A 22895-nucleotide genomic window follows, 5' to 3' on the forward strand; every position below is an offset into this window, starting at 1 on the left:
TCGGGAAAATCTCCCAAGTCAGAAAATAGTGCGCTATTTCGAAACATCGGGCTGATGTGAAAACGCCTTACGAAGCATTTCTTCTTATTGAATTATTTTACTTCCAACTTTTTTCAGAGGGCTGTCTTTCACCATTACAAAGAAAGGAAATTCTTTAATTTGTATTTTTCAATTATGGGCTCAGAACAGAATTCTAGTGTCCTTATCAGTTGGTAACCAATTGATTTTCTTTTTTTTTCTGGGGATTATTTCATTTCATTTCATTTCATTTCATTTTATTTCATTCCTTTATTAAAGCAGACTTATTTCATTTCATTTCATTTCATTTCATTTCTTTATTCAAGCACAGCACATGCTTCAGTCCAGATACTGTTCTTCTGCAGGTCCATGTGGATAGAATACAACATAAATGTATGAGAAATGAAAACAAATCTCATACATAAAAACAAAACAAAACAAAGAAAAAGATAAATATTGATGATGAAACTGCTGTACACATTATCTGTGTTTATTTTTACACACTTTGCTCAATTTTTTACTTATGAATCATACATATTTCTGGTCAGTTTCCCTTTTTTTTTAATTTATTACCACCGCCAAGGGAGGAGGCAATGTTTTCATTACTGTTGGTTTGTTTGTTTGTTTGTTTGTCCGTGTGCAAAATAACTCAAAAAGTAGTGAACTGATTTGGATGAAACTTACAGGAAAGGTTGAGAATGACACAAGCAACAAATGATTAAATTTTGGAAGTGATCTGAGAATTTTTGGGGAATTGATAGGTAGGGTCAATAAACTTGGGAGTTCAAGCTGCGCATTTTTTAGGTTTTTAAACGCGCACTAAAGTGCGTGCTCTAGTTTCTACTAGGGCAAGGCGCGCCACGCAGCTGAGGTTTTATGACGTAACAAAGGCTTCTATATTTGGCAATTTTTCAGCATGTATACCTATGGGTGGAAATCACTGATCTCTATGGAAGAGCCCAAAGAGCTTTTCCCCAGTGGTGGAGAGGAGAAAAATCTCTTTGGGAAGAGCAGGATCATCGGTGGAAAGTAGCTGCCTGGCAGAGGTCTGCACTCTCAGAGTGCTTTTCTAGTTTTGTTTATTTTATTTATTGTCTTGAGAACACAATGTCCATACAATTTTTATGTCCTCAAACAAACTTCTCAATGCCTGTGCATAAGGATTGCCTGTTTTCAAAGGCCCATTTTGGGGGGCCCCTAGCTCCCCCCCCCCCCACCATGATTCTTGATCTCGTACAATATTTTCTAACCAGAGTAAACATTTGTTGATGCACAACATACATCATGCACTTGATTTTCAATTAGGAATATTCCTTCAATTGATTCCAAGACATGTATTTGTCTAAAAATTTTGTTTATGAGTTTGTGAAGTCACTACTTTATGAATAGATGGATGTTACCCATGGTGGATATTACCGTACCTGAGGAGGGGCGTGGTTGTCTTTGATATATCACATTGCTACCACAATATAGATCCACATCTTGAAAGTGAGAATTTTGGGGAAAAATAGGAATTTGGTTTTTATTCGAAAGTCCTAAGTTTAGTAGCTTGACCACATCCTGAATTCCATGTTTTGAGAAGGTTTTGAAACTAATACCCCGTTTATACTAAGGAAAAAGGGGGTTCTGAAACCCCCTGTAGCCGCTTCGAGCAGGCTTTCAGCTCAGTATAAACAGACAGAATTCAGAAAAGGCGATCCGGTCGGGTCGGGTCCGGTCGGGTTCTGAAACCTCCTACGGGGGGAGGTTTCAGAACCCGCTATAGCCGGCTCGAGGAGGCTCGACTGCAGTATAAACGCGAGGGGGTTCGAAAAGCCGCTTTTTTGCCGACCCGGAAGTTATCGCTGGAGGTCATCGCGCGCTCATAATGTAAACAAGCAACTGCACCGGATCGCGAACCCACGTTGTTATAAATTCGCGCTCAGCAGTCACGTTTCCGCGCGAAAGTGATGCCACGAAAGCGCGCGCCAGTTTTCGGAGGGGAATTCGGTTACCGTAGGAACGGAAGCCGTGACCCTGCTAAGACCCGCTCGGGCCTGCTTTCGTTCGCGCAGTATAAACAGACGAGAACCCGCTTTTTCATAGCGGGTTTTCGAACCTCCTCGAGGCGGCTCGAAAACCCGCTCGCAGTATAAACGGGGTATTGAAGACTTGTTAAAAGTTCTGGATTTCTGCATTGAAACATTGTGTTTAAATGCCTAATTTCCTATACATTTCAGTTCAAATAAACTCAAAGTTTATTTTTTCAAACATATCTGTGTGTGGTGTCTGGCCTCTTTTCCATTTTCTGTGGGAGGGTTTTGAGAAGAAAAGTGGAACATGGTATTCAAATAATTATTTGAAAGCATAGTGGTTTGGGGAGTGAAAAATACCGAAATTAGGAACTTGGATGTTACGCGATTTCATGCGGCTGTGGCCATGTTTGAGCACTCAAAGAGCAAATGCAGTGGTACTGTATTGTATTGTTTAGAGTTTCTGTTCTGAGAATCTCAACCAACAAGAAAGATTCTCCAGATCCTCACCGAAGGAACTAGAAGAAAGTTCTTGGGAGCTTCATGGTTCATTTCATCAATTTAGCAAAGTTCGGGTGACGGCTGTTCTTGGTGCATCTTGAAGGAGGACGGGAAGAGTTTCAAGCCGTGTATCATTTGTCGATGTTTCCACCCAATTTGTCACAAAGTGAATCAGACCTGCTCTTGCACTGTTACATCACTAAGGAGACCCATCAGTGGCAGAAATATGCCTGCTGCAGTATTGCCATATTAAATTGCTGTTCAGAGACAAAGGTTGCCATGTTTGACATCAAACGCACTTACTGCTGGTTGACTGCAAGATAAAATTGGTGTTTAATTTGGGCGTTCTTTCTTTTTAATTTCTTTCTTATAAATGACTAAATAAGGGAATAATTGATCAGTGGGAGAGCAATGTAGATGAAAATTGGCAGAAAATTATGAAGAGGGAAAAATAAACTTGAAATACTGGGAATATTGAGCATGAATTAATTTTTCCCCCACCTGTTTAATTTCACTTTGGAGGTCATGTGATACCAAAAAGTTTGATTTTTGTTAGTGATGGAATCTACACAGGTTCTGCAATGCAGATAATAAAAGTGCTGATGTTCATGTGCGGAGTCAAATGTGGTCTGTTCATGAAAGTTTGTGAAATATCGACATAAATGTGCACCAGTGTCCTCTGCATTTTGATGATCAACTCAGCAATGCATCACTAGCTCATGTATCAAAATGTAATAGTTACATTGTTGGGTTTTGACTCAAATTTTATTCATTGGTACAATTAATATATCTAAAAAATAGTGTCTCGTTTGACGAACATTTCACAACAGCTGTGTTGTGATCATTGAGCAGTGTTTAACTTGTTATTGAAGTTGATTCTATGTCATTTGAGACAAGTGTTCGATATTTCAGCAAGCTTTTAAAATAGGTAAAGAGAAATGTTAAAATTGTTCTCAATTGTCATGAAGTGTACAAGATGATAGTTTGTACTAAATTAATTGTGCAAGTGCCAAATATGGGGAGAATGTGGTAAAAAGTGTGATGTCTTAGCTTTGAGTGGGTAGGATGATATGTGATGGCTGCTCCCTTGTACCTGAGGGGTGCTGGGATTATTGAACCACCTAATTCTATGTGTACACCAGCCTTATGACAACACCGTCAGTGTTAACACTAAACACCAGAGCTTGTACAGTGACTGTTGAAAATTAAAATCAGATTGTTCATTACACTGTGGAGCTTTGATAACACCATCATCACTCATAACAACACAGAAGATGATGACAGAGAATGATGTAATGAACTGAAGAAGTGTATATCATTGGAGTGGAATACCACAAGGGCTTTAACGCCAAACAGAAAGAGCTGTTGGAGTTCTATGCCTTTCTGCCCCTCAGCTAGCATTAATGGTGTACATTATACATTGTTGTCTCATAATATATGCAGTGTCTTATCCACCTCATAGAAAATCCCATCAAATGTCATGTGAAAAAAGTTTTCATGTTTCCACCTTTTGTCACATACATGTCTGTGGTGCTGTGGTCTTGTGGTAATGTACCTTGCTCCGTCAGTTGAGATTTAAAGGTTCAAGTCCAAGCTCACATGATGTCACTGTCATATTCCAAGCGAGGAACAAGGCAGGCCACATGGTTGCACCTACCTTAGGAGTGGTGTGCTTTTTCACAGTACCCAGTATAGCTTTCACAGAGTACTTACCAGGAATTAAAGATGGTGCACTTATGGTGTGCTGACATGACACCATATAATACTGGTAGTAAGGGCAGGTTATTCTGTAGTGTATTTAGAAAATTACTAGGAAATTACACTGTGTTGTCATTATAAACATTGCTCTTTTGTCCAGTGCGTCTATAGTTCCAATAGAAATGTTTATATGCATTTAGTCATATGATTATTTCTTACCTGAGTGTGATGGATGCTAGAATTCTACAGAAGGAATGTATTATTTTCTTCTCCTAATATTCAAGCACATACTGTAGAACATATCTCTATTAAAGACATAATTTACAAAAACAAAATCCCAGCATTAGTGCGTTAAAATAGTTCTAAAATGTGAGGTAGGGATAGAAACAACCACTGTAAAAATTTGAATCTGTAAAATCAATGTTAAATGTTGTAAAATATACAAAATATGAACAATATTTATGATAAAAATGTTTTCAGACTAAATCATATACAGTTACGGTTTATTGAGAAAAACACTGATATCTCCTTTGATATTTTAGGCTTTATTGCAAAAATTTTGTATGGTAGGACGTTATGTGACACAACAGACCTACACATATGCATCAAATGTGATATTTTTTAAATCACTGCTCCCAAAGGTAAACAGGACCTTTAAGTGCTTCTCTATTTTACTAGTTCAGGGCAGAGAGAGGCATTAAGTCTTCAAATGCAACACAATCTTAACAGGCTGATATACTTCATACTGCAGATATTCATTGGTTGGATACATATGAAAAGTCTGTATAGAAACAAACACACATCTCTCTCCCTCTTTCTTCTCTCTCTCTCTCTTTCAAATCTCTTTCTCTTTCAAATCTCTTTCTCTTGTCCAAATTACACTACTGTATACACCATATATTTCGTGAGTCTAAATTTTTGCGAATCGGGAATCCCCGACGTTTTCGGGAGTGGTTAAATTGGCGATCGTGGAGTCCTGTACTGAACGGAGAAATGTACATGCGTACGTCATGTCCACATCGGGATCAGAGTCGTATAATACTGTTTATATATATATATATATATATATATATATATATATATATATATATATATATATATATATATATATATATATTATATATGTATATTATATATATATATCCTTCTCTTTTCTTACTGTTTTCCTGTCTAGCTCTCCATCTTTCTCTTCCTCTCTCTCTGTCTTTCTGCCAATCCCTTTCTACGTCTATATGTCTCTCCATCCCTTTTCATCTCTCTCTCTCTCTCTCTCTTTCTCTGTCCATCAGACTTTCTATCTGTCTCTCATTTCACATTTATATATCTCTCCGTCTCCCTCTCTCAACATCTATATATATCATATCTCCCCCTCTTCATGTGTTTGTCTTTTTCTCTTTCTTCACATCTATGCATCTCTCCTCTCTCCCTCCTTCTTCCTCCATTCCTCCTTAACTGACTCAACACTCATCCTCTGTTGACATTGTAGTATACCTGTTCCTGCATTCTGCACATATCATGTATCTAGTCCATGAAATCATGCAGAGAATACAAATCCTCAGCCTGCATCAAATCTCTCTTCCCCTCCCTCCCCCCCCCCCCCCAATCTTCCACCGGATGAAAAGCAATTTATCCAAAGTCACAAACCTGCCCGATCTCCAACTCTGCGCATCAAGTCAAAAGACGGGAAGAAGGAAGATAACGGGGAATCAGAGAGACTTCATTATGAACACAGTTGACAACTGGCAACGGTTGGTTCCCTCGGGAGGGAATTGGGGTAAGCTAATTTCTGTAATTGCAGACAGATTGACAGGGTGATTTTCTAATAACAAACACCGTCACAGCCACTGGGTAGAACCGACGAGGCCGGGGAAACGACTCGCGAAGGGCAAATAATTCTGTGATTTGCGATGCGTCCAGGGGACTGTGTGGAGGAAGAGGAGGAGGGGTTGCCGTGCCGACGGGGGAGATGGAGATGGTATGGGGGGGGGGGGAGGTTTGTTGATGAAAGGATGAAGGGAGGCTGGTGTTGGTAGGGGATGATGCTATTTGGATTGAATCGTGCAGCCACTGTGCCCGGGCTACTTCACGGAGCCACACCCGGCAACAATATCCAAGGCAACAGAGCGTGCAGTGAAATGCTGTGAAGCGTCACAAGTTCTAATAGCCAGGGAGACAGGTATCTGTCACGGGGCGTGTGCAGTGGGAAATGGCAAACTTCCCATTCCCCTTAACAACTGCAGGGTGTTCACACCATTGCCATCCTAGGGGGACTATACCGGTATAACCCAGTTGGGGAGGGGGTAAAGGAGGTACCATTTCTCTCATCTTGGCTCATTCCAAACTACAAATAACCCCTTCCCTAAGGAGCTAGACGAGATATTGATGTCCATGGATAGAGGTACTACTCTAATACGGGCTGCTCTTGTCGCAATTTGCGTAGGCCATAATTAATGCAAAGGAGTTTAATTTCCACCCAAATGAATTACCACTGGTTGGAGTAGCACCCTATCAACTGTATCCCATCATCACAAGGGTAGTGAGCTGATTTTTACCTTTAAAGTCAAAGTTTATTTAGCATTCTTGTGCAAGTTTTGTTTCCTATATAGGCTATGGTTTCATTGCATTTTTGCTCTTTACTTTGTGTTTTTCTTTACATAACTGACAAATATTTATATTCATATCAGCATAATCAATATCAATATCTTATTGTAATCAAAATATTTTTGACTCCTGGTGATTCATATTTGTTAGCTAGCAAGTATACACTACCAAATGAATATGAATTCATCTTATGATGAGCATATCAGATGTAATCTTTTGAAAATGGCTTCAATGTTAAAACTAGCAATTATGTGGGATCTCTTGTTTTGGATAGAAGGCTGTAATATGTGAATATTCTTTTGTAGCAGAGGAAATATTTCGGGCATGGGATGCGGTAACAGTCTGTCAGAAAATGAGCCAGGAGCGAAAACCAGGGAAACGGTCATCTTCTTTATGCAGTGTGAACAAGTCTCGGTCGGTGGTCCCGTGGGTGAGATTGACACAAGTAAGGCGTATCAACCATTCTCAAGTCGGCCGGAGCACTCAATCTGACAAGCCGGCCCATGGGACCGAAGGGGGAAACCAGGATTGCAAATCAAAACGCGGGGCTCCCTCGACGGTGGCAGCGACAGCGGCGCTACCACCGATCGGCCACCCCGTCTCCCGCCTCCGCTCACTTACTTTCCCCTCTCTCTCTCTTCATCCTCTCACGCTCCCTGTTTCGTCTCCTCTCGCTCCTCCGCCGTTCCGCCTCCATGAGCAACGCCATGATGCAGTCATGAGGAGAGGATAAATAGCGGTAGAATTTCTCATCAGGGTAGCAGTCTGAACACATCTCTGCCCCTCCCCCACACCCCCTTCCCCCACCCCCTCCATGTGCATATCATACACACTCACACACCGTCTACCGTATCCAGCCCATTTGGGCTCAATCTTGCGCTGAATTCATGGCAGAACAATCACATCAGTCCCACCGCGTCCGCTTTTTTAAAAGTGGTCCCTGAACTGTATGTTGATGTTATGACTATGCATGTCATTAACTTGGCTGTATATATTTTATGTGGGTGTCCATATCTTTCACATCCAAGATGCGGCAAGAGATTTAATTGTCTATTCACTTTTTGCCTCGAATCCTTCTTAAATCCTGCATACGGTGTGGATGCAATTGATATGTGAAGGAGAAATTGTCCAGGATGTGTCTGATTAGGATGGTGTAGATTTTTCAGATTCCCATACATTTTGGACATGCGTGTGGATCATCAAATATTCAGCAGCCTCATCAAAGCTTGCTAAAGACCAGTTGTGCCTAAACCTGCTGATATGACCACTAGGAAACTGAACTATTTTTGCTTTAGGGATACCATATTGGGTCTTGTTAATTCACAATTTGCAAAATTCATAGATGTATAATGATAATAATAGTAATAATAATAATAATAACAATAATAATAATAATAAATGACAATGATAATGATAATAATAATGATAATAATAATGATGATGATGATGATGATGATGATGGTTATGATGATAATAATGATAATAATAATAATAATAATAATAATAGTGGCTACTTGTATAGCACACAGATCAACCTTTCGATGCTCATGGCACTTCAAAAAATTCAAAGATAGATGTGCATATTCAAACATGACAACAGAGAAGAAAATGGCAAACAACAAACAAACACATACCAGATAAAAGAATGAAATTATTACAAAATATAACAAAATATTTGAAACACAATCAATGATATGGAACAAAATGTGTCAGAGAAGACATTGCATCAAGTAATATTGCCTTGCCTGTCTTGTCAACAAATATCTCTTATTTTGTGTTCAGTTTTTTTATCAAAAATCTCTTTCTGATTTCTAGCCTAAGCGTGAATATATAGCCCTCAATGCTGTATTATTGTGTTGAGAAAGAAACATCATGCTGTTCATCAAAATGTGGCATCAAAAAGTATATGTCTATGCGTATGAGATTCGCACTGTAGAAATCATCTGTAGATTTCAATTCATGGACTTATGTATAAAATGTGTATCGTGACATGTGTACAATAACATTTTCTAAAAATTTCCAAAATGAACTCAATTTGAAGAAAGATAAAATGAATGCAATGCAGAACCAACTTATTTGCAAAAATAATTTTTTATACCAACTTTCAGGAATTATGGATGATTTTGTGCATAACTCTAAAATTAAAGAGTGTGTAAGGATGATGTATAATGAACAGTATTCATATTTCTATCATTAAAGATTATTTTTTTACAATGTCTGTTACAAAACAGTTTGTGTACAAACATGACCAAAACACTATAATGCCATTTCATGAGTTTTTTTTTTTTTCAGTGTATTTGTGAGGAAAAACTGAGCTCTGCAGTTAGTTGATAAGTCAACATCAGATGACTTTTCTTTTGCTCTTTACCATGTAGAGTATGCAAAGCACTTTATTCATGGAATTCCTTGTCCATGCAGCAGTCGCTTTCATTGTGAAATTGTGCATGAATGTGAAGGTGACTCCCATCCCGTCCTCCCATCCAGGCAAAGTGATGCGTTGCCATGGCAGCCGGGTGGGAGACACATACAATCTCCTCTCGTACCCTCCCCTCCAACAATCCCCTTCACTCCCCTTTCCACAATCGTGGCACAGGGGTTGTGCGTATTTTCTCCACACTTGTGCAACAAACTGACAATGTATCTGCAGATTTTCAGTGTCGAGCATCTCGACGTCTTTTCTTGGTAGCATTTTCTCCATCGTCTCACTTCCTGCGTGTAAGACCCCTCCAAGGATGTTCAGTTTTGATTCTCCATGACAATCTGACGTGCCCTGGAGAATTTTCCCCGGGTCCTTTCTCTTTGTGCGAGTATTCTTCAGTGCATTTTCCCGTTGCATACAATGTATGTCTGAAGACATGATTGTTGCCATCTTTGCTATGATTTGCTTCTTATCGTCCAAGTCATCTTTTGTCTACTATCTGATAGTCATGGACCCCCCCCCCCCCCCCCCCGACGAGCATGCTCTGTTAGTCGGTAGGAGTGTGTTTTCGTCCTTGCCCTTAATATCTTTTATGCTCTAAACTTTGAATCAGACTGATGTTAATATTGCTTGATTCTGTTTCGGACAGGATGTTATTCACATATACGCAGAGCTGCCAGCTGTTAATAAAAGTTTGTAATTAGCATGTGACTACTGTTTGGGCCTTGTAAAACCCTATGCATTATTAATATACTGTGTGCTTCTATACGAAACAAACCACAATTAGTAATTTTCATAAAAATGTGTAAATTGTATACAGATATGTTGGCAGCTATGTATACACTGCATATCTTTTCTTCTTTTTTTTTTAAATTCATCAAGTGTTGTTATGGCTGGTGTATAATATGATTTCTGCCCCATGCAACAGCAGAAACATATCAGTAGTTTAGCTATAAGATGAATTAAATGTGTAGTAATTTCATGTAAAAAATATAAACAGACTCTGGACATATGCTTGCCAGTACTGTATGAGCTATATATTTCGCGAGGTTTTTATTTTTGCAAATTTCGCGAGGTTTTTATTTTTGCAAATTTCGCGAGTCCGGTGCCATTCGCAAATTTGAGAACAGGCAGAAATATTACACGTAATTCTAATCTCGACATGACAGTGATGTGCACACATACATATTCCTATATGTACGTAATCCTGTACTCCAGGATTGTGAATTTAACCACTCACAACATTGTCAGTAAGTCAATTGCTTTTTCAAATTGTTCGTATATTTTATGTTGCATTGATATTGTTTGTGGTTATTGTATATGAGAGAATTTTAATGATGTTGGAAGTTATTGTATATGAGAGAGTTTTAATGATGCTGGAAGTGCAATTTAAATCATTGGCAGTAGTATTAATATTAGCAGTAGCAGTAGTAGAAGTAGTAGTTATTGTTATCTTATTATATATTTCATCATGATTATTGATACAGTTCGACCTCGATTATCCGGCCATGTGGGGACCGGCGCTCATCCAGATAAGCGAATTGGCCGGATGTGGGAGACACAATGTTAATGTAGCTGCCGTCCAAGCTGCCGTCCCAGTGCACTGGCAGCTAAGCAGGTAGCGTTCCCCGCAACGGTGGTGTAATCTATGCTAGCCTGCGCAAAATTGTAGTCCCTTCTTCACAAAAATAAAGTATATCTTTATGTGAAAATCATACATGTTTTACATCATTAGATATTGAGAAACCTATCATGCACGTCTTATGAAATTAGTGAAATAGATCCATGAAAGTCACAGTTTTTCTCAATTTTTGGATGAAAAAAAAAAGTCCTTCACTGCGTGAACGCGTCCGGATAATAGAGATTTCCGGATAAAAGGAGGCCGGATAATCGAGGTCAAACTGTATTGCAATTGCTGATGATGTCATTATTACATATTGATGCACTCTTACAAGGCTTATCAAATTTGCCATACTGTGATTGCTTTTCCTTCTCCTATTCTCCTTTGTGTACACAGTGCAGCTGTGAAAGAGGCGGCCATTATGGAGGCGCTGCAATCAGAGAGCAGCAAGTCGTTCCTCGCCTCGATGTTCAAGCAAATGGACCTCGACGTCGGTATCATCGAGGTCATCGTCAAGGAGTTCAGACAGGGGCCAGTGGATGGTCCATCAGCTGCAGACGTTGCATCGTAATATTTTCGTGTGAAATACTGTATTTTGGTAAACCGTCAATATTTTTGCATGATTATTATTATTTTTTTTTTTTTTGTGCTGAGCGGCTCAAAAACATACGGTTTCTGGAATTCGCACTGTGCAATTGTCAATTTACTTAAACTGTGCAGATAAAATTGTGGAGATATCTAGTCATAGAATTCGCTCTGGCCAAAAGTAACGTGAAATATGCAAAACGTAATGTTCCGCAAAATTTCTGCATCTACAGTAATTAATTCTATGATCATTCCGCTCTGTTAACATTGTTGTATCATTTTTTTTTAGTGGGTCTTAATCTGGTATTTTTTGTACCCATGTGAGTAGCACATTATCAGGTTGATTGGAGGGGAATTTACCTCAAATAAGCATGTGCATTCAGTCAATGCACAAGTATTTGATGTACACATTGATGGAGTTTTAGGGAAAAAGGGGACAATCCTTTCAAAGGTTTGATTTGTTAAAGTTTTGGCTAAATCCATGTGCCATCTCGAATAAGAAGACTACAGCAATTCATGATGTCACAGCAGTGTATAATGTAAAGAAAGTATAGTGATAAAGAGAATTCCTCAAAAGTTTATTTTAATAGAAAGTACACATTGCTTCAAATTGTTGCTGCAATAATAAATGTTAACCCATTGAGGAGTAGCTGGTTTTGCTATAACACACATTTCATACAGACAACTGCCCAAGTGTACTCTGGAGTAGTCTTCAACGGGTTAAGGGTAATATTATTCCATCTGCTTTCTGAAAGAGAGAAGTCAAGTCATCTCTCATTATGCTAGAAAAGTGAAAATATAAGCTGATGCAAGGGTGTATGATAACATTCATGAAAATGACAAATAATGGTCAGTCTGAAGAAGAGACTACAACTTACCATTCATCCAAGCAGGCAAATAGATGTACCGACAGCTGACCAAGGATACTCATTACAATATTCTTTTTTGAAAAAAAAAATGATAAAAGGAAAAGAAATTTATAGATAAGTGTTTGGCGTAAATATTCTAAAGAGAATGGAAAACGCCACTAAACACAAAACAACAACAACAACAACAACATCCATTACCATTGTTCCTGAGGCATCCTAGAATGGTAAGTTGTCTTTTTGTTCAATTGTCTTATCAATTCTTAGAAGAATTTGACCATGTGTTCTCCCACAGTTCAATGAGCTCCGTTATCTGAATGTTGAGACAATGTTGATGTAACTATTAAACAAATTTAATTTCTCATGTAATCGTACAGTAAAAGTATGGTTTTATTTCCATTTTACTTGCCAATGCTGGTTGCATGTCTGTGGCAAACATTTTAAAAAGTCTAAAAAGTCATCATACTACATACAAGGAATATTATGTGCCATTGTTTCATTGCTCATCAGTTAGCAGTAAGTCTTCTGCACTGGTTCTTATGGTGAGTTGAATCCTGTTCCATTCGTTATGCTTAAAAATAATGCAGGCAAGTACATTGTAGTAGCTTGCCAAACCACTGCAGTATACATCTGCATTGGTCAGCATTGAAACTGCATGTTTTCTTTTTCTACATGATCTGGTGAGCACCTTGATGTGAATGAGCACCAACATGTGATACTACCAAGAGGCTAAATTAATGCCAAACCGAGCCCGGAGGACATGCAAGCAAAGCAACAAATGCACATTATGTATGACGTCTTTGTGGCTGCTATACTTGAAAAGACAAGGAACATTTGTAACAAAAAGAATGGAAAAGAAAAGACACAAGGCCTTTAAAAAAGGAACAGCTTCAGAATATGAATATGGAACATGCTGCACGCGTGATTACATCATGATTTAGTAAGACACAAGCAAGGACTGTGGGGAAAGACAAATGCTAAGCAACGCAATACCAACTCTTTTTTACTGCGTCAGAAGGTGCTTTATAAACATATTGACATTTTGCTATTGACCGCCAACCTGATTCTATGTACAGTCAGCTATTTATATGTCCAGTCTGTGGGGGCTGAGGAAGAATGTTTAATTCCTGGAATGGTCAACTTACATGGCAAAAAGGATAGCAGGCTTATTACATACCTTGCTCTGAAAATCTATGGGGACTAAATGCTGAAATTATGTGCGCCTTACACAAATTCAGCTTCAGGCAGAGTTGGCCGTATTTCCTTTAGCCATGCAAGACTTTGTGTGATGAGCCACATTCTTCTACTTTGTGCATGAGCAGAAAATGGTAATTTGTGATAACAAATGTGTCAGTTTTTAAACTCCCCAAGATGAACATCTATGATGTAGTGATTATTCATGATGTAATCCTTTAAAATGTAAATGGTGCTTGCCAGCACATCTACCCTACAGCGACAGAGTGTTCATTAAAGCCTAGGATTCTGCAATATCAGTAGAAAAAGGTTGTTAATGCATTCACAGCAAAACAATGAAATTGTTGCTTTCCCAAGTGTAAATTGACGGGCCATTGTAGTCACCTGGGCTATGCAGGTTCATTCTTTGTTTGAACATGAATTTCATAAATTGTTTGTCAGTCAAGGTAATGCATTATATCGCTTTGATGTGTGAAGTGCCTTGTAAACTGAGACAAAAAAAAAAAAGAAAGGTCATTTTCCCAATAATGTGCACATGAGCTAATTACAAACTGGTGAAGCTTGAACTGATTGCCCCAGTCGCATAGACATGCTGGATCACCCCGGATCTGATCCGGGGTGATCTGGAGAGAGATCGGTGTTGGTGCCTTGGGCGTCCTTGGACATCCAGGATGTCAACATGGCAACTTTTGATGGTCAAAAACATCCGGCGTCATCCGGGGACTGCTGTGTTGGCAGAGCAATCGGGGATGGTCCGTGTGGCTGCCGTGTAGCTGTCGTGTTGATACAGTGTGTGCAGTCATATCAACGCTCGTCGACGCTCCATCGAGGTCGAAACTATCCCGGAACTCCCGGATCATCGTGTAGATCTGTGAGGATCCGTGTTTATATGTGACTGGGGCCTTATCAGAAATTGATTTCTAATTTTCAAGTTACTGTGCCCCGGTCTGAGTGAATTAGCAATTCAGATACTGTATACGCCATATATTTCGCGAGTCTAAATTTTTGCGAATCGGGACTTCACGACAATTTCGCGAGTGGTTAAATTTGCGATCGTGGAGTCTTGTACTGATCGGAGAAATTTAAACGCGTACGTCACATTCACATTGGCATTAGAGTAAATATTTTTGCGTGTTTTTAATTTCGCAAATAGCAGCTGACTCACGAAATTTGCGAAAATAAAAACCTCGCGAAATATTCGGCGTATACAGTATTATGATGTAAACGAGCTGCAGAAATGTTGATGCCATCTTAACCCTCTGCATTCTACATGAATCTCCTGGCCATACGTATGTGTGTGACATTAAAACCCTCTGCATTCTACATGAATCTCGTGGCCATACGTATGTGTGTGACATTTTTGCACAGTAGACTCATTAGCATAGAATTGGTTAAAGGCATGCCAAGAGATTTCTCACATGAATTTTGATTCTTCATTAGTTTTGTGCAAGAAGGTCACTGCTGTTTTAGTTGATGTAGCACAGATAAAGCAGCCTTTTCTATAAGGAGGCATGTAAGCTTCAAAGAGTCTATCTGTCCATTTTTTCTGTGTGTCACAGTTTTTTTGGGGGGTTTTTGGCCATAATTCATGAACATACATAGGAATTAAAGGTCCTGTTTACCTTTGGGTGCAGTGATTTAGAAAATTTTCAAGATATCACTTTTGATACATATGTGTAGGTCAGTTGTATCACGAAACATCGTACCATATAAACTTTTTGCAATGAAGCCTAAAATATAAGGAGATATCACTATCTTTCTCATTAAGCTGTAACTGTAGACGGTTTAGTCTGGAAACATTTTTATTGTAACTATTGTTCCATTTTGTATATTTAACAATACTTAACATTGATTATACTGGTTCAAATTTTTACATTGGTTGTTTCTATCTCAAACTCACATTTTAGAACTATTTTGTAGCACTAATGCCAGGTTTTTATTCATCTGCAAAATGGTGAATTATGCCTTTAAGGCATTTTTTTTTTTTTGTAACATGAATGGAAGATGTCTCAGAAACCTGTTGAAAATTTGACAACATTTCGTGTCAGATTGAGGGGCAATTTCAGCTGAATTTGAACAGGTGTTAACATAAACCATAATAATTATTCACATGTTCCTGCAAGAAATTGAAAGACTGACCAAACAGGCTCAGTGTCTTTGACGTGCGAGTTGGAGTATTGTAGCAATGATGTATGTAATCTTGATAGAATGTTCTTCCTGCTGAAATATTGTTTTTAACAGTTGCTTACACAGTGCTTGTACCACATTGGCCAGCCAAGAATGCCACCCTGCGCTAGAAATTTCATGCAAACATGTGGAAGAGGACGCGGGGGATTGACAACTTAGGTAAATTTTTAGGTGATTTTATAATTATTGTAATGATAATATTCATGCACATAGCCAACGGTTCATGTGAATCAAAGTAGCTTTCAACTCAAACTTCGCATTTCTTCTTGCACATGTTCTTAGATTAGATTGTAATATACAATTTTTCATACAAGAATCATAATAAATTTTGTATGGTCATTTCCAACATTACACTTCTGGCATCCGCTGAATGATTTCTATGTATGAGTATTTATGCATTTCTTTATGACAAAGTGCTTAATATAGTTCATATAGACTAAAATGGTAAACAGGATATAGTCCTTCACATTAAGATCTAACTTTCTTAGTTTCTGAAGCTTGCGATCAGTCGATATTTTGTAGTACCGTGTTGCAGTATTGTGTTCTGTTGTTTGAAATGTTGATATTGTGCTGGATGTAGGTTCAATGTTTGCTCAAAATATGACCCATTAAATGCTGTCTGTGCAAAACAACATTCAGTCTTACACAAGACAAGCAATACACACTCGAAACTGGAAGTAGCAAGGGAACGAGATTGTCAGCCCCGGGAATCCGCGGGGACTCTTCCCACACTCAAGATTCATCGATTTTTGACTCAAAACGCGGAGAGAAGTCTGTAATTACTACTGGGCCGCATTTGCATAATCTTCTCATCTCAATCTTGTGCTTCCAATCCCAAGAAAGTCTCTCCCCCTCGCTCATAAGGAAGACGAGAAGGAGCCAAAATGTGCCATAATAGAAAACTTCTCGGCAGGATTCTTGCCGTGGCTTCCTTCCCGTCTCAATAAAATCTGATAATGGTCGCCTTTCAATTATGAAGGAGTCGTAAAGGGCTTTAATTGCCGCTGTATTACATCAATATTTTGACTGCTACAGAAGCGGGAGTGCTCGCAGAACCTTTTATGGGAGAAAACACTGATATTGGGTTTGTTTTTATGGCGGTTTTGAGAACAATTCTGCTCCTAAATGGTAAGTATAAGGAGTGATTTCGTGAGCGGAGGAGTAAAACAACCCGCGCCATAAAAATGAAAACAAATGAAAATGAAACAAGCCAAACACGTGAGGCGGTAAAGGTGAGGTTTACTTCGGCTGTTTGTCGCATGGTGGAAGAAGGGACTCTGCCGCTAGCTTCCCATCTATATTTCATAACATTTAAACAAGTAATTTTCCCTCCTCGCCTCTCCAAGGATCTTGGCCTTTCTTAGATGAAGCAAAGCAGGAGACAAACTGGGAAGTGTCTCGATCCAAGCGCGGTAAGAATAAAAATAAAACAAAACAAAATAAAACTTACAAGGGACCTCTTATGGAAATTAACGGTTTGATGGTTTTTTGTTGTTCTTGTTTTTCTTTGCCAGATATTTTGTTTGTAAAAAAGATGATTTTACCGGTCACCCACCACGTTTGCTTTTTCTCGTGATGAAATTGATTACTTCCCCTCTTGTTAATTCTCCTATCTCTGAGCTCATATCATATTATCTTTATTTTGTGTGTGTTTTGTTTTTATCTTTGTTTTTTGCCGATGATAAAATGCTACAATGAAGAAGATGTAAGAAAAAGAACCCATTGGCCCGAATTCACGAAGGTGGTACACAGGGGAAACCATGGTTTAAACCATGGACAAAAACCATGGAGCGCCAAATGTCGCACGGAATATTTCGTTACGAAATTGGTCATTTCGTTGACAAAATGGCCGTTTCGTACACGAAATTATCATTTCGTGTACGAAATGTTAATTTAGTTACAGAATGTTGTCCTTTCGTTACAAAATAATCATTTCATCAACGAAATGACTGATTTCGTAACGAAATATTCCATGCGACACGCTCCATGGTTTTTTTTTTTCCCATAGTTTAAGCCATGGTTTCATTTGTACCACCTTCGTGAATTCGGGCCATTGAGGGTACGGCCTTTCTTCAATCTGCCTCCGCAGGGATACAAAGGTTAATTCTTTCGCTGTGCTAGTAAATTGTCATCGTACAATATGTCCCCCCCCCCAAAAAAAAAATTACCATCGGATTTTCGCATTGATAACACCCAATATGATTAAACCATCGAAATGCTACTTCAGGTTCTTAAAATTTAACATCTTAGCTCTATTTTGCAGAAAACCCCATTCAGTTTGGTCACAGAGAAATGTGGATTGTTGTAAAGCATGTCATGAGTGTGATTCTTCCAAGTCTAACACTTGGCTGCTCTTGGAACTGTATACTAATGTGAGGACACAATAGACAGAACTTGGAGGGAAGAGATCCCTGGCATGCTCTACAAAATTCCCCATTTCTCTTTGACCACTGAAGCAAAGTGAATGGGGTTTACTGTAACATGTGGGCAATGAGATATGGTTTCATACCCTGAAATTGTATTTGGATTGATTCGCTATTTTTAAAGTTATCGTTGCGGAGGGTACCGTTGTAAGTTTTTTTTTTTTTTTTTTTTTTTTTGGGGGGGGGGGACTTACGGTATGTATTGCTTGATCTAACTCATTAATTTTTATGCACGGGATGATCGCGGACGGGGGAAATGTTATATAAACAGTGAGGTGTTACAGATAGGATGGAATCTCCTCGCAATTTGTAAGAAAAAAACCTATGCTCAACAATCCACTGGATTTGTTGCTCCATGTTGCAAGCCGCTCTTCTATGGAATTTGGAGATGGCGAAATAAAAAGAGAAGAAATAACCATATTTGACAGAAAATGCTGCAATCCTATGAACTTGGTGGTTGTAATAAATTTATTGTGGGGAAACAAATTCCTTGGATATGTCTTCAAATCTCCTTTTTATCGATGCCACAGGACTTCAAAACGGGTAGATATTACATGTAACTATCTTGTGCACATTTTATTAATTTTTATCAATTTTTCTCCCCGGGCTTAACACTTGAATGCTAAAACTGTTTAATGTCGTAATTTGTCAATACGTGATTCTACGTGTTAAGTAGTCAGATACTAGCATTTACAGTTAAAGAAGTACTTTTTTTTTAACCGACTTTTCTTCGCGTTTCCAGTCATTTGCACACTGAAATATTGCTGTCGAAAATACTGAAAGGGACAATCAAATTAATGAACTACTGATCCCTAGGTTCGTAGTGATTTGGAAATAACGCACACTTAACTCAAAGTGCTTCTTCGGGTCAAGACAATTTATTCATGCCAGCGATAGAGAGCATGAGTTTTTCACAGCAGGGAGCATGGGTAGAAAAGAAAAATTCTGGTTTCTTCTCTTCCTTTCACACCTACTTGGTATAATCCCTATAAGCCATCGCCTTTATAAGAGAACCAGAGCCCTGTTTCATAAAGCTGTTCGTAAAGTTACGAATAACTTACGAGCGACTGGTGATCAGTTCTGATGTGCTATACTTATCAGAATTTCCATAATTCAGCACAAGAACTGATCACCAGTCGCTCGTAAGTTATTCGTAACTTCACGAATAGCTTTATGAAACAGGGCCCAGGTTAGTCATGTACAAAGTCTACGGGCTAACATGGCTCCCCACAATACCATTATGAACCTTGTAGGCCTACTTGAGATTTGGATCATGAGTTACTGATCACACGTCTTCAGTCATGGAAGTGTAATATACTAGAAGCATACGTCGTGAGAAGAAGTATGCGTTATGTATACACACACACACACACACACACACACACACACACACACACACACACACATTATATACTATACTGAAAGAAATTCATATATATACTGAAAGAAATGCTACCCACAATGAGGCACTGATTTTACACTCAAAATGTTTAATTACCACATCAGAAATGATACGTTAAATAACTTATAATAATGATTTAATAAATCAACATTTACAAAAAGGTTGGAGGAGGGATAACATCCAAAACGTTGATTTACCAATTTATTTTTTAGAGTGTTTGTGCAGGTTTTCAGTACTTATTTCGACACCAGCGCGTCAACTCAACTAAAGCGATTTGAATTTTTTAGAGAATTGCCATAATCCCCTCTCCGAGTCAACTTGGAAGTGTGAAATATATAAGTTGAAGACGAATAGATGCAAATGCTATTCGTTAAAAAAATTAGCCTTTCTTGTTGTAGCTTGTTCATACAGAGAGGCCAAAAAATATGCACACGAGCATAGTCCACACTGAAAGGCGTATCCACGATTGTGTTGATAATATAAATGAATGACATGAATGTACGTGTTTACACGCGTGAGTTCGTGTGTGCGCCATGACTTCCGCGATTGTGCGTGTGTATGTTTTTTTTTTTGTGTGTGTGTGTGTATGTGTGTGTGTTTGTACTTACCTGGATGAAAACTGTTGAGTATCTGCACATTCAGTTCTACTAGATTCCCGATGTTTGGTGTTCTATACTTCCGTGTTATTTATTATATATATATATATATATATATATATATATATATATATATATATATATATATATATGTATATATATATATATATATATATATATATATATATATATATGTATGTATATATATATATATATATATATATATATATATATGTATACATACTTTTCGGTGAAGAAGCAACTTCTATATTCCTTTTCCTATTCAGCCATCATTTCCACAAAGAGACACGCAGCATTCCGTGCAGTAACCTAGACACAATGTGGGCATATTCGCTATAACATGTTCGGCATGTTGTTGACGTCATAATGAATTATGCATTGTCACGACATGAAATCTATGTTCTCATTTCGAATTTTTTCCCTGAAGTTTGGAGCTTCCCCGCACAGTGATGCAAAAGCTTGGCTCTATACACCGAATGAATAATACATTATTATTTCTTAAGCCGGCAGCTTTGCGTTGCATACACACACCCAATCACGCACACACACACACACATACACAGATGTATATATATGTATATATATATATATATATGTATATATATAAAGATGATATATATATATATATATATATATATATATATATACATACATATATAATATAAACATGTTGAGAATTCACGTATTGGCTCCACGAAGAAATGAAGAAATAAATTGGTAATGCATTTTTTTTTTTTTTTTGCCGATAAAGAATGAGTTTATTCGACTCAAATTTTCAGCGCCCTCCGCCTTCTTCAGGAGCCTTGATACCGTCATTGTCAAGACTCCTGAAGAAGGCGGAGGCCGCTGAAAATTTGAGTCGAATAAACTCATTCTTTATTGGCAAAAATGCATTACTAGTTTATTTTTTCACTACGATATATATATATATATATATATATATATATATATATATATACTTATCTATTTATACATACATGCCTAATTATACATTATGTGTATAACTGCTATATACAGGTATACCACGTGACATTCGTTGATTTATAGATCTACACACGATAGCAAACTGTACTTTTTTATCTTAATATGAGCAATTCCCCCATCCCAGACAAACCATAAGCGCTTTATTGATCATAGCAAGTAACACATGCACTTTTATGCACTATTCTAGCCAATACACACTCCAAAGCGTATAATTCGCCCTCTCGCAATTCTATTTCACCTCGTTCTTCGGGCTTCGTGAATCTTTATTTGGGGTAATTATGCATTTGTCGCGTATCATAATTTAGTATAGTGCAAGCAAGATCATGAACTATTTATATAATTATCGGCATGATTCACATCAATCGCGCAACCAACTGTATTTCATGCTCAGTTCAAAACATCGCGAAGAACGTGCAGTGTTTACATTTTGATTACATACCATTTATCGTCTAACCGTCATGACAGAAACAAAGCAAGGTAATCAAATTAATGTAGTCATTTTTTTTTCGTCAGTTTATTTTAATCACACATCTGTTCTCTGCAAGCAAATAAGATACAATATCAAACAATATGTACACACATTGTCCAAAGGAGTCAGATTCAAAATCCATGTTTGTTTGCTCCAAACTCTACAATCAATTCGAACACACAATGTTATTCAAGCGACCATGGTATTATGTCAGGGAAAGGAATTCGGCAAACTTAAAAATATTGTACATTTCCTACACCAGAAAACACCAGAAGTGAATAAATAATGTTTGGAATCGCTGTGGGCGGCGTATACTCACAATCTTGCTTTTGCTTTTATTTTTGTTTTTGTTTGTTTTCTTACCCTGATGGCTTATCATAATATTGTTTGCACTTGGTGATATATACTTGTGTGTATACCCCTCCAAACTTTTTTTTTTTTTTTTTAATGGGAAATGATTCAAGTTGGAATGTGTAAGGAGTACTCTAAAATGAAATGGTAAATCAACATTCTGAATGTTGTTACTCCACCGACCTTTTTGTTAAATGTTTTATTTAACATTCAAAATGTAGAATCTAACAAGCAAAAATATGCTGAAGTACTATTTCAGAAATGGTACATCCAACATTTTGAGTGCTAAATTAACATTTACACAAACTTTTGAGGAGTGAAATTTAATATGCTGATTTACCATTTCATTCTTTTAATAGAGTGTAGCACAGATAAATATGATTCTTTGTTCCTTAGTGTATTTTGCTTCTCTGTCATGGCTATGTAAGAATGGATATTCTCAGGGTAACGCCGCACAGAATGAGGTAGGAAATGAAGGAATTCTGCCCTGCCTTTCGGCCAGGAAATATTGAAGTATATTACACGACGCACTGGAATGTATTAAGTGTTGATAGTGTAGTGACAAAGTATAGGTGTATGCACTATTGCACAATTATTGCATGTACTAATCGGATATACGGACAGCGACGCCATTTGTTGTTGTCCCCGATGTGGGATTGCACGTGGTTTAACCATGTAAACTGTGGAATTGATGAATATTGAAATAGATGTTTTGAGGTTATTTCATGATTTGTTGTTGGGGACGGCAAGGCAAAACATTTGCCAAATTCGTGTGAGCTTCTTTCAAGATAGGCCTACTGAGCCACTCTCACATATCAATGCCTCTTGATTGCATTCGTGTTGCCACAAAATATCCCACTTGTCGTATGCTTTCAATGAAGAATGTGCATTATATCAAAATAATTATGAATGTAAAACAGAAAATGATTAATGAACACAATTTACAC

The 22895-nt window shown here is 38.0% G+C and overlaps 1 protein-coding gene across 1 annotated transcript in view; it reads left to right on the forward strand.

Annotated features, from left to right (window-relative positions):
* Positions 1-11977, forward strand: part of LOC140241137 (putative RNA polymerase II subunit B1 CTD phosphatase RPAP2) — a 112858-nt gene extending 100881 nt beyond the window's left edge. The window contains exon 9 of the mRNA XM_072320898.1: positions 11267-11977. Coding sequence (XP_072176999.1) covers positions 11267-11441 — 175 coding nt within the window. The 3' untranslated portion in view covers positions 11442-11977. The remainder of the gene's footprint in view (positions 1-11266) is intronic.
* Positions 11978-22895: the final 10918 nt, after the last annotated feature.

The sequence above is a fragment of the Diadema setosum genome, chromosome 17, assembly GCF_964275005.1.
Source record: "Diadema setosum chromosome 17, eeDiaSeto1, whole genome shotgun sequence".
In the NCBI taxonomy this organism is placed as follows: Eukaryota; Metazoa; Echinodermata; class Echinoidea; order Diadematoida; family Diadematidae; genus Diadema; species Diadema setosum.